Here is a 13,891-nt window from a genome sequence, read left to right on the forward strand (position 1 = left end):
CTTTTGTTGAAAGCTGCTACTAATGTAGAAAGCTGAGCATAGTCAGTAGCAGTGAGATCTTGAGATTGGGTCAGGAGTCTATCTGTAAAGAACGGATAAAGGATTAATGTTTTGTGGTTTGCCTTCTCCCAACTTGCAACTTTTAGCAGGAACCACAAGTTAGGAGTGCAATTCTTAGTCTCTGTATTAGGTGTTTAGAACCAGTTAGCAACTTGATTTTTGGATGGTCTTATCAAAGAATAAGTCCTTCTCTCTGGGCATCTGTAATGGATTGAGACAATCCAATCACAATCCATGATGTTTTCACAGATTATGGATCCACAAAAGATTGTCTTTTATAATTATTTAACTAATTAATTGTTTATTTATTTATTCATTCATTCATTTATGGTACTTGGGATTAAACCCAGAGTACTCTACCTACTTAGCCACATCCCCAACCCTTTTAAGTTTTTTATTTTGAGACAGAGTCTCACTAAGTTGCTGACACTGGCCTCAAACTTGCGGTCCTTCTCCCTCGGTCTCCCAAATTGCTGGAATTATAGCTGTGCCATCACCATGTCCAGCAGAAGATTGCCTTTTAAATATTAAACATCTTCAAGGCAGAGTCATGTTTATGGAGCATATTCCTGATTCCAGTTTAGCACAGTTTGTGTTGAGATTGAAATAGCCCAACCTCAGAATCAGGTTTCAGCCTAGAGTTGAATCCAGGCAATTAAGATATGTGAGACTCCAGAAAAGCCTTTGACTTTTCTTTGATAGCAGCAAAGCTAAGATGTTGCAGCCTTCACAATTATGTTCTAAGTCCAGATGACAAGCAAGCATTATCCTATCTTGTCTAGTCTTGGGAGTCCCAATTGACCTACTCAAAAATCATCAGCTTCTAATCAGTCAGACATTTGATTTCACAAGAGCGCAGTAGTAATAAAAAACTGCTTTTTAAAACTCCCAAACCAAACCAAAACAAAAACTCTCCCAAATTGTAATTCCATCTTGCAGTTTCCTTGTTGATTCCCTTTTCCTAGAGGTTCCAGTAGGTTTTAAAAAAAAAAAAAGAAAAAGAAAAAATCATTGTAGATATTATCTACCATGCATTTCATGCAAAAATTTATTCTCTTTCCAGTACTCAGAGTTTAAAATATAGTTTTTTCACTAGCAGAAAAAAAAAAAAAAAAACAAAGAAGTTGTAGACTACTTTTTTTGGTAACTTTTCCTGCTTGAGATCATTCATCTAACATTTATTTTTGTGGTGTTGAGGATTGGATCCAGGGACTTAGGTATGCTAGGCAAGCTCTCTATCACTTCTATGAAATGACAAACATATAGTATAGTACATCTGTTTTTTACCATATGTCTAGGTTCAGCAGTGACAAAATACAAAGCCATCTTTCACCACCTCCCTACTTTTTTTTTCTCATTACACAATTAATTAAACCCCTAACTGCAATTTCAGTATTCATAGAATTAGAATTATAGTTGCTGGGAGATTCTGACTGAAATGCATAGAGTAGGAAGAGACTAGGCTATTTAAAGCTTTGCACCAGCCCTAGGCTCTGACTTTTCTTTTCCCCACTTGGAGGTAAGAACAAAACCCAAAGATATCACTTAGACTGTATTTTTCCTCTATCACTTTATTAGACTACATGACCAGATGCAGCCAGGTGATTGAGAGCATCAACTCCCTGGGGGTCAGATCTGCCCTTTTAAAATTTCATAGGTAACTTTTACCTCTCACAACAGATAGAAGCTCAACTGCTATTTCATACCATGGTTAATTTCATAGCCACCCAAGCAGCAAGGGTATCATCCTGCTGCTTCCTCCTGCCTTATGACTCCTGACACCAACTACATCAGCAGTCCCAAGATCATCCCTAGGTTCAGCAATTGCTGACAAGACTCATAAGATTCATAATGTAGTTGTATTTATGGCAATGATCTATGGCAGTGAAGGATACAAAGAAAACAAAGGGAAAAGGTACATGTGGCAAGGTCCAAGTGAAACCAGGTACAAGCTTCCAAAATGTCATGTCCCAGAGGAGTTACACAGGATGACTTAATTCCTTCAGCAACTAATTTTGACAACACGTAACAAGTGTTGGGTACCAGGGAAGTTTATTAGAGACTTAGTATCCATTGTTTTATTGGGGACTGGTCTCATAACGGCCTTTTTGGAACATACTAAAGTCCCAGAGTCCCAGAAGGAAAGCAAGTATTCAATATAAATCACACTTTTTGTTAAGCAGTTTAGGCAGAGTGGAGCATTCTTATCAAGGAATGTTGGAAACCTGCCCTGAATTTAAGTTCCTAGATGCTAGCCACAGGCCACCCTTGCAGACAGGACTTTATAAAGATATTAGTCTTGGGCCTGCTCTAATAACTGTTATTCTGCATACTAGTAAAGTATCAATGAATTGTAAATTTGTGACTGCATAACCTATACAAATTAAAGTGTTATACTCTTTATCACATGGCCAAATACTAATTTCTTAAATCAGTAGAACTTGTTGCACAATACTAATTAATTCGTATCCACAGTTCTGCCCTTTGAGAAATTAAAGTTCAATAAGAAACAGCTGAGGTCTTGAAAAGGTTTTTGTTTGTTTGTTTGTTTTAAATGAATACAAAGATCTTGGCTGATCTTTTCTCTTTTTTTAATACCTTTATTTAATTAATTTATTTTATTTATTATGTGGTATTGAGGATCAAACCCAGTGCCTCACACATAAGAGGCAAGTGCTCTACCACTGAGCTACAACTCCAGCCCCAAGGTTTGTTTTTTCATAGCACTTGCTGAAAGCAGTAGCTCATGCCTGTGATTCCAGCAACTCCAGGAGACTAAGGCAGGAGGATCACAGTTTGATGCCAGCCTGGGCAACTTAGTGAGATCTTGTCTCAAAACAAAAGTTAAGAAGGTCTGGGGAGGGACTAGGGATATAGCTCATTTGGTAGAGTGCTTGCCTTGAAAGCACAAGACCCTGGGTTCAATCCCCAGCACTGCAAAAAGAAAGAAAAAACCAGTTTGTAGCATTCACATATACTTATGTTTTTCTTAAATTATTTGTTAAAATGTCTTATGAATAATATGTTGAATCTGCCAGTTGATTGGATGTTCTTTGTTTTGGTTTTTGGCTACTTTTTGTTTTGTTTGTTTGTTTATTCCGCATTCCCACTGTGCTGGGGACTCTACGTGATGGGCTATATCGCCAGCACTACTCTTTGTTCATATGATTTATCATCTAGTATAATGTTCTGAGTACTCCCTCAGTGGAAAAAGGAGAATAGAATGGTGATATTCCCTGCTTAAGTGTTTTTCTAAGCAGAAATGATCAATAACCTTAAATCTGCTATAGTTGGTGGCCTTAATCTCCTTGGAGTACCTAAAGCACCTTGATACCTCAAAGTACCTCAATATGTAGTCCTTTGGATAAAATGAGTCCTGTATATCTTATCACAGCATCACCAAAGTTCTAAGACCTTCTAAAATTTAGCAATATTTTGATTAGATTAATCATTGAAATTTAGGTTGCCCTTTCTAAATCTGATCAACTAAAACAATGTGTTAATGATGTTAACTATATTGATTATTGAGATTTCTTCCCGTTTTCTCATAATCTGTATTATTGTTTCTCAGTTGGAGTGCTGCTGGTATTTTGGGTGGGTAGCATAAAAGATTGTCCTGAATATTGTGCAATACTTATCAGCTCTGGTCTTTACCCTTATATGAATCTCGAGCAGTGGACACTCCTTTGTGCCTCCCTACCCTCTATTAATGAAACAAAAAAGAGATTTTCATGTTTCTGCCTATCCTTTTGGGGAAGTGGTAGTTGCCTCCATTGAGAACTGCTGTTCTAGATCCATGTTGTTAGGTGACTCTGGTCTGTGAATTTTTTTTTTTTTTTTTTTTTTTTAATCACTGAGCTACATTCCCAGCCTTTTTTATTTTTTCTTTTGAGATAGGTTCTCACTAAGTTGCTTAGGGCCTCACTAAGTTGCTGAGGCTGGCTTTGACCCCTGCCTCAACCTCCCAAGCTGCTGGGATTACAGGCATGTGCCACCACACCCAGTTTATTATTCAGTTTTTTTAATTATTTATTTTAGATGTTCATAGACCTTTATTTTATTCATTTATTTATATGTGCTGCTGAGAATCGAACCCAGTGGCTCACACATACTAGGCAAGTGCTCTACCACTAAGCCACAACCCCAGCCCTATTATTCAGTTATTAAAGATGTTTCTTTCATTACTAAATTGGTTTTAATAACTTCATTTTCTTGTTTCCCTGTTTGTCTCATCTCAGTTGTTTTAGCCAGCTCATCTTTGTGTGCCCCTCAAATGCTCATTTCTTCTAGAGCTCCATTTTCTTATTTTTTTTTTTTTTTTTTTTTACCTAAATTCTCATGTCTACATAAGCAGTCCTAGGTTATTCTCCTGAGTTGAACTTCTCAATCCATGTGGTCACTTGCTCCTGCATAAATCTGCTCTTAAGTTCCATATGTACGGTAAATTCAGAATAATAATAAATATGTTAATCATAGTCTCAAATCAAAATCTGGAACCTATCTTTCAACCTCCTGATTTTTTACTTCTTTATGTCCCGTTGATTACTAGGTATTATAGATTTTTTATTAAAATCTCTTGAATTGAATTTCTTTTCACATTCCTGCTTTTTTGCACTGTCTGTTGTTTGAACGATTATAATCATTCTCTCTTCCTTCCTCCTTTGTTATATCTCTGTATATCAATTGCTACATGACAAATTACCTTAAAACTTAGCAATTAAACCACAAATGTTATTATTTCAGAATTTCTGAGAGTTAGGAATGATAATGGCTTCGCTAATTCAGCATCTCTCATGAGGGTCACAGTCAAGCTTTCTGCAAAAGATTTATGCCTAGTTCAACTAGGACTGAATAATCTTCCAAGTTCACTCACATGTTTTGGCAGGTCTCAGATCTTCATGTGCTGTTGACTGAAGACTTCAGTCCCCTCCAGAGGGCTGTTTACAGCTTGATTTCCCCAGAGAAAGTCCAGTTGTGTATCCCTTAACCTATAGTAATACATTCTGAAAAATGTATTATCAGGTGATTTCCTTATTCTGTGAACATCATGCAATGTACTTTTCACAGCCTGCATTAAAATTGTATACATTGTATAGATCAATCACTTGTATAAAATCAAGAAGCACAGATAACATGAGATGATTGAGGCCACTGCCAACACAACATGACATATCATTTACATTAAACTTATTTTTTAATAAGTAGGAGTACACTCTTAACAAAAATATAGTAAACACATAAGCCAATAATGTCATTCATAAGCATTATTAAGTATTACATACTATACATAATTTTATGTGGTATACCTTTATACACCTGGAAGTGTAGTAGTTATGTTTATACCAGTGTCACTACACATGAGTTATACCTGTGCTATGACATGGTGATATGACATGTTGATTACTATAATATCACTAGGTAATAGGAGTATTTCAGCTCCGTAATATTCTTTATGGGACCCTGCTGTCTATGTGACTCTCATTGAAACATTCTCTGGCCACCTAAGTGTAATTTGAAAGAGAGTGCTCCTAAGAGCTAAGCTATGGTATTTTGTAACATAATTTTGGACATGACAACCATTACTTCTACTCTGTACTGTTTACACCAAATTCTTGTACACTGGGAATGGGAACCATACAAGGGTAATGAGCACCAGGAAGCATGGATCATCAGGGGAGGACATCTTGGGACACTACCTTCAGGCCTGTGTGCATATTCTCTTAGGAAAATTTTCACTTTTTGATGGTTGCCAGAATAGCTACCTATTAAATCATGGTCCATTAATTATATTCTTAAATTCTTTTATGTCCTTAACTTTTTATACTAGATTTTCAGAAGTAGAGTTTGTGATAGGTGCCTTAGTTAAGCCAACACCCACTCCCAGTTCTCTTTGACTTTTTATACCTTCCACTACAGAGGCTGGTTACTTCCTGTTCACTTCTTTGGCCTCCTTGCTGCTGGGGTGGCTCTGTGGCACAGTGCTGGAAATAGGTCTCCAGGAGGCTTGTAGGAAAGTTTTTTGCTTTCCAGATGAGCTAAATTAATGTGCATGGCACTGTCCTCCCTTTCTTCCCTTTGTAGTCACGGAGATAAGAGGCTAACATGCTAAGATGGCAGAGTGGAAAGAAAAAGGTCCTGGTGAGTCTCTGAACAGACACTAATAATTGTCTACTTTCTAGACTTCTTGATATGTGAGGAAAAATAACATCTTAATGGTTTAAGTTGCTATTAATTGAATTTATTTTTGTTTTTAGCCAAATGCATCTTTTCTTTTTTGGTACCAGGGATTGAACTCAACCATTGAACTACATCCCCAGCCCTTTTATTTTATTTTGATACAGGATCTTGCTAAGTTGCTTAAGCATCCCTAAGTTGCTAAGGCTGGCTTTGAACTTGCAATGCTCCCTCCTCAGCCTCCCAAGCCACTGGATTATAGATGTGCGCTACTGCACCTGGCCAGTCAAATGCATTTTAACTGATAGAAGGTGTGTGAAGTATTCCAATGTATTTGTTGTCAAGTTTTGGTTTTTTTGTTTTTGTTTTCCCAAGCTCTTGGATTTGTAATTATTTTTGGCTTTCTATTGTATATACATGTGTATACATATTAAATAAATTGATATATCGTCTAAATAATGCTTTTTATCAATTTACAATGTTTCTTCTTACTGCTTCTTTTTAACTTTAAATTTTCTTTGGACCAGACACAGTGGTGTATACCTGTCACCCCAGCTACTTGGAAACTGAGGCAGGAGGAGCTCAAGTTCAAGGCTAGAATGAGCAATTTAGCAAAACTCTATCTCAAATAAAAATAAAAAGGGGGGCTGGGGAGATAGCTCAGTTGGTAGAGTGCTTGCCTTGCAAGCACAAGGCCCTGTGTTCGATCCCCAGCACCACAAAAAAATAAAAATAAAATAAAAAAGGGTTGGGGATATAGCTTGGGAATAAATGCTCCTGATTCAATCACCAGTGCCAGGAGTTGCAAGGAGGGTGGATATTACTCTTAGGGTGATACCAATATTGCCACTCTTGCTTTTTTTTGGTTTATGTTTGGTGTTTTATAAAATAGACTTTTGAGGTATATGTGTGTGTATATACATAAACTTTTATGATAAAATACACATAAAATTTATCATTTTTAACTATTTCTCATTGTACAATTGAGTGGCGTTAATATATTCACAGTGTGTGCAAACATGACCACTGTCCATTCCTAAAACATCTTCATTATCTGAAACAGAAGCTCTGTACCCATTAAACAATTAACTCTGCCAGGCATAGTAACACACACCTATAATCCCAACTAACTGGGGTGGGAGTGAGGCATGAGGATCCTCAGTTCAAGGCCATGAACGATTGGCAACGATCCTGTCTGCTAATAAAAAATAAAGGGGCTGGGTGGATAGCTCAGTGGCAGAGTGCCTCTGGGTTCAGTCCCCAGTACTGCAAAACAAAAACAAAAACAGAGAAAAACAATTCTTTTCCCCTAACCCTGTACCCATGGTAACCTCCATTTTACTTTCTGTCTATGAATTTGCCTAACTAGTTACTTCATAAACAGTAGTCCCTCTTATCCAGTTTCACTGTTTGTAGTTTCAGTACTTGCTGTCAGCTCTGGCCTGAAAATATTAAATGGAAAGTTCCAGAAGTAACATTTCGTAAGTTTTGAATTGTGTGCTCTTCTGAGTAGCATGATATGCTGTCCATCTTCCTGGATCACAAATCATCCCTTTATCCAGCACATCCTTACTATATGTACTACTCTGTTTAGTACACCTAGTAGCCTTGATTAGTAGTCGAAGGTAGTTGCATCACAGTGTTTTAGGTAACTTTACTTACTTTACTTAATACGCGTCCCCAGAGTACACGAGCAGTGGTGCTGGTAATTCAGATATGTCAAAGAGAAGTTGTTAAGTGCTTCCTTAATTAGACTACATCATAGGTTTGGTATGTCTGTATGGGAAAAACAGTACTACCTGAGGTTTCAGACACCCACTGGGAGGTCTTGGATCATATTTTTCAAGGGTCATGGGCAACTGCTGTAAGTGGAATCATATAGTATTTGTCCTTTGAAAAACATATTCCTTTTGTGTGTGTGGGGGGAGGGGTTGGACCTAGGACCTTGAGCAAGCTAAGCATACACTCTACTAGCTACACTCCCAGTCTGCATACTGTCCTTCCCTCCCTCTCTTTCTCTCTTTTTTTTCTTTTTTGGCAGCACTGTGGATCCAACCGGGGGCCTTGTACATGTTAGGCAAGTGCTGCTGAGCTATTTCCAACCCTGCATAGTGTGTCTTTTAATGGATCATTTATTCAGTTCAAGTTTAATGTTATGTCTGATACTCTTGTTTTCATTAGTTTTATTACTCTAGCATTTATGAGATATTATTGTTTATTTTTATTTTCCTTACTTTTGTTAATTTTAAAGTTTACTTCCATGAATAGTTATCTTCCTGTTTCTTACTCTCAGAAGCACCCCATAATGTTGTTGTTGATTGAAACCAAAATTCTATTATTTTTTATGCCACTACTTTAGTTCTTTTCTATCCACGGAAATTGAAATCTTTGGAATACTTTTCATTTCTTGCTTTTCTTTTACCTGCTCCTTCTTTTTATTCCTTTAAAATCTTTGAAAAACAGTTATTTCCTCCTTCTCCCATTCCTCAACTCCAAGATTTTTCTAATATAGTTAAGCATTTACTAGTAACGTTCCTTATAGCATATATCTTTTTTAATGCACTTTGACTTTATATTCCAAAGAGTATGTTCTTATTCATTCTGGCCTAGCTTCATGTATTTGTTGCTCACTGTTGCATCTTCCCTTTTTTCTTGAGTTTTAATCTTTTATATAACAGTGCATGCACCTATATGGATAAATATCAGGAGCAAAGTTGAATGGAAAAATTATCTGAAAAAGTTGTTTGATAAGATTTCCATAAAGTTAAAAAATCCTCATAATACTTGATAAAAGTTGAAAAAGAAAAAAAAATAAGTTTAGACTTGTTTACTTCTTGGGAAGGAGAGAAAAAAGATTGATTAGGGAAAGGAACAAAGATTTATGGATGTTTCATAATAAATTCCTAAAATATAGTACGTTACTCAAAGTGTGTATAAAAATTGACCAGGAAATTTACCATGCTCTATTAGTGGCAGTTGTTTTGAAGAAAAAAGTATACATTGAGAACCATCCTCCCTGTTGTAACAAAGAATAACCTGGAGGTTGAGAAAAAAGAACTAGAGAAGATGTACCTTATCACTCAAAAGTTTGTTAGTAAGATTTCTTCACCCCCCCATTCTAAGATTTCTAGGAAGCTATCCAACCCTATCCCTTTTACCACATTATTCCATCTTGTCTTATGAAACTCAAGTCACATTTAAGCCCTTCGGACATATACCCAGCATTGGTTTGAGTATGTCAGGGATACTAAAGATAGGCCTGTTTGGGTTAGGCACAGGACTCCTTTGATAGGTAACTTTGGCTCCAGAACCCTCTAACAGCTTTAATCAACCTTCTTAAAACTGGCCTGCAGTCTAGGATTCTTGCTGCCCATCTACCTTCCTTTGCCCTTACACGGATGAGACCTACATTCTCTTGCTCACTTTCCATTTTCCTCTTCATGTCATTCCCTCAATATATCTCATATTTCTCAACCTCTGCTTCTCAAAAGATCTAAACTATTGCAGGAGTCAGTGTGAACTGCCTGGCATATAGTGAGCCATGAATGTGTGTTAATATTGTTATGGAAAACTAACTAACCGATAATGGTAACTTTAACTGTGGTAATGGACATGTCCAAATCGGAGGGACATTTAGGTTATGGGTACAATATAAAAATATATTTAATTCTAGTACATGTTCAGAAAGTTAATTTATTTATTACCCCATTATAGAGTAGGGAAACAGAACAAAATTGAGTCTGCCAAGCAGTTTCACACATCTCTAATCTCAGCTACTCCAAAGGCTGAGGAAGGATGATCACAAGTTTGAAGCCAGCCTCAGCAATTTAGCAAGATTTTGTCTCAAAAATAAAATATAAAAAAGAACTGGAGATGTAACTCAGTGGTTAAATGCCTCTGGGTTCAATCCCCAGTAGTGTGGTGGGTGGAGGGAAGGGTCTTAGGTTGAAGATTCATTTCATTAAAAAAAAAAATACACACACACGCATATATGAATATATGTATTCATACCCCAGGGATGCATTTAATACATAATGAAGGCTTTGCTATAAAGATTACCCCAAAAATAAATAAAATATCTCCAGAATTATATGTCCAGAACCAAATAATTTATCTTCTGATAAAACGTCAGCTTTATAATTTCAGTTTTTTTGTTTGTTTTTTGGTACCAAGGATTGAACCCAGGGGCACTTTAACTCTGAGCTACATCCCCAGCCCTTTTTATTTTTTATTTTGAGACAGGGTCTCACTAAATTGCTTAGGCTGGCTTTGAACTTGTGATCCTCCTATCTCAGCCTCCCAAGTTGGCAGGTGGATGCCACCATGCCTGGCTAAGTTTTTAATATACTAATTCATGAGAGCTTTTTTTTTTAATTGTTATTGTTTGTTCAAATTAAAGAGATAGTTGTCCTTGTAATGAATAGATGGGAGAAGCTGAGAGATCTGCTTTAATGGGTTTAAATATCTAATTTTCTTAAAAAGATAGTTTATGTCTGCTGTAAAGACATACTTGTTTTTGCACAAGAAAATATTAGTAAGCTAGCTTTGGAGAGTGAGATCGTGACATGGAGATATGACTTTATAGTGAAATTTTATATAGTAATAGGAGAATTAAGAAGGAAAATGAAAATAAAAACAGATGTATGTGTGAGACAACTTAGAGTACTTGGTTCTTGTGAATAAATTAAAGTACCATTAGCTTGATCTACCAGATCCATGGAAGCTGTACTAATAGACCTTAAGATGAAATTTTTTTGGTTCTTGTTCCATTAATAATGTGTGTTTACTTACTTTATTATTTTTAACAGGGATGTGCATGCAGTCTGTCTCTGGGATGATAAAGGCCCAGCAAAAATTCATCAGGCTTTAAAAGAAGATATCCTCGAGTTATTAAGCAAGCCCAGGCGGTAAGTTGTGCATCTTTAACTATTTATTTATTTGTTGGTGCTGGGGTTTGAACCTAGGGCCTCTCACAGATGCTAAGCATGTACTCTACAGTTGAGTTACACCCCCAGCCTCTGATTTGTTTTAGAACTACTCAGACAATATCATATTTTTTTTATTTGAAAGTAAGACTTCCTTAATCCCAGCGGTTTTGGGAGGCTCAGGCCAGAGGATCATGAGTTCAAAGCCAGACTCAGTAAAAGCAAAGCACCAAGCAACTCAGTGAGACCCTGTCTCTAAATAAAACACAAAATAGGGCTGGGGATGTGGTTCAGTAGTTGAGTACCCCCGAGTTCAATCCCTGGTTTACAACCCCACCCCCCCACTGCCCACAAAAAAAAGAAAGACTTTCTGAAGAATTTTAAATATTACATTGACTTATGACACATCTATTAAACTTTTAAATGAAATGATTGTCATTTGTTGGATGTTTTCTTCTCATTGTGATAATCTCTGTCAAGAGAGTACATTATTATCCCCAACTAAAAGATGCTATAAGAATTTAGATTTTTTATACATTTTTAGAAGTCTTCACTACCATTATATTTTGGCCCAAGTTGATCCACATAAATTGACTATTTTTGTTTTGTTTTTGTTTTCCTCTCAGACCTCTTCTGAAGTAGACAGTAATTTTCTTTATTACTAGATACTTTCTGAATAAAGAAATTCTGGGACGGTCCCTTTATTTTGCTGTTGCTAAGTTGAAGTCAGCATTCTTGTGTTGGCATTATGAGTAAAATTTTAATTTTATTTAAATGAGTCTGAGCTCATTTATGCCATTGGTCCATTGTACAAGCATTGATTTGTTTTATTGACACCTTTGTTTTTTTGAGAAAAATGAATGCAGAGGTAATGTATTATTTTGAAACTATATTAGCAAAATGAATGAATCCTCACTACTTTGAGAAGTGGCCTAAGAGCATGAAATTTTTTTTTGTATAAATGAACCTAGAGGGCTAGAATTTTTTATTCCCAGTTGAATTCTTATCTTGTACAACATTTGTAAATGTTGCAAATATTATGGCTGTTAGCAGTTCAAAATTAAAAATGAGTTTTCTGTATAGAACTCAAGGAAGATATTTGAAATCAAGTGTATGACTGGTATATATTTTATTTTGCTAGTAGCCACTTGCCATGATGGGGTAAGAATGATGGATATTGTTTACAAAATCATTTAGTGATAATATAAATAAATTTTAAGATTATAGTTTTAGGGCTGAATCTTGTGGTTCAGTGATAGAGTGCTTGCCTCACATGCGTGAGGCACTGGTTTTACTTCTCAGCACCACATACAAAGAAATAAATAAAGGTTGTCAGTAACTAAGAAAATATTTTTTTAAACCATTATAGTTCCCAAGAATCATCTTTTCATGAAATAAATCCTATTTCAAGCTTTATTTACAAAATTAAATGTTTCAAATCAATTTAATTAAAACTATAAAATTGACTTAGAAATATACCTTTTCCATATTAGAAATATCAGCTTGACGTTTATAACTTTTGGTAAAGATAAATTATGTTTATCTCAAATTGATAGTTTTATTCATAGTTTCTGGAACAGGCTAATAAAAACTCATCTTAAATCAGGTGTGGTAGTGCCTACCTGTAATCCCAGTGACTAGGGAGACTGAGGCAGAAGGATTTCAGTTAGAGGCCAGCCTGGGCAATTTAGCAAGATCCACAGCAATTTAGTGATCAAATAGTTATCTCAAAAAAAGAACAAAAATGTCTAGGGATGTAGGTTAGTGGTAATGTGCCCCTGGGTTCAGTCCCCAGTATTGGAAAACAAACAAACAAACAAATCTTTAGATATTGTTAACAGATGATTAAGATGTACTTACTCAATACTAACAAACAAATATGTAAGAATTTCACGGAAACATGACCCACTAAAGTCTAAAATGTGGACCTCAGCAAGAACCTGAGGAAGGGCCAGACACAGTGGTGCATGCCTATAATCCCAGTAACTGGGGAGGCTAAGGCAGGAAGATCACAAGTTCTAGACCAGCCTCAGTAACTTAGTGAGTCCTTAAGCAACTAAACAAGACCCTCTCTCTAAATAAGAAATAAAAAGTGGTAGGGATTTGGCTCAGTGGTTAAGCATCTCTGGGTTTAATCCCTGGTACTCACTCCCTGCCCAAAAAATTTTTTGAAAAGAACCTAAGGATGGGATTTAATGCCACTGATCCAGAGCAGTTTAAACTGTAGGAATCACAATGACAGACATGGATGTATAATTTTAAAAGCTTTTTTAACACGAGACTATCTAACTTTGTGATTCACATTATTAGACAGTATTCAATTGAACTTACCTTGTTCGGAAGAACCAAATTTTCACAAATAAGAAAGGTAATGTGCATTAAAATGTTTATTATGGCATTATTTAAAATGACCAAAAAAAGGGTCTGGATAGTAGATTACCTGAGGATCACCTGACTCCAGGAGTTTAAGACCAACCTAGGCAACATAGTGAGACTACCTATCTCAAAGCAACAAGAAAGGCAAACAGTGCTTGGAAATTGTTAGGAAATTGGATTTTTTATTTTAGATTAGCATAACTATTTTATTTATTTTATTTTTTCAGTCTTGGGTATTGAACCCAGGGCCTTGTACATGCTAGGCAAATACTCTAGCACTGAATTATATTTCCAGCCAAAAATAATTATTTTATTTGTTCATGATTCTGTGATTTAGTTATTGGTATATGCTCAAC

General features: G+C 36.0%; 1 protein-coding gene across 1 annotated transcript in view; it reads left to right on the forward strand.

Annotated features, from left to right (window-relative positions):
- Positions 1–13,891, forward strand: part of CUL5 (cullin 5) — an 86,660-nt gene that overhangs the window by 19,219 nt on the left and 53,550 nt on the right. Inside the window, 2 exon segments of the mRNA XM_079101682.1 lie at positions 11,043–11,119; positions 11,122–11,141. Of these exon segments, the coding sequence (XP_078957808.1) occupies positions 11,043–11,119; positions 11,122–11,141 (97 nt within the window).

The sequence above is a fragment of the Sciurus vulgaris genome (genome assembly GCF_902686455.1).
Source record: "Sciurus vulgaris genome assembly, chromosome: 11".
Classification (NCBI taxonomy): Eukaryota; Metazoa; Chordata; class Mammalia; order Rodentia; family Sciuridae; genus Sciurus; species Sciurus vulgaris.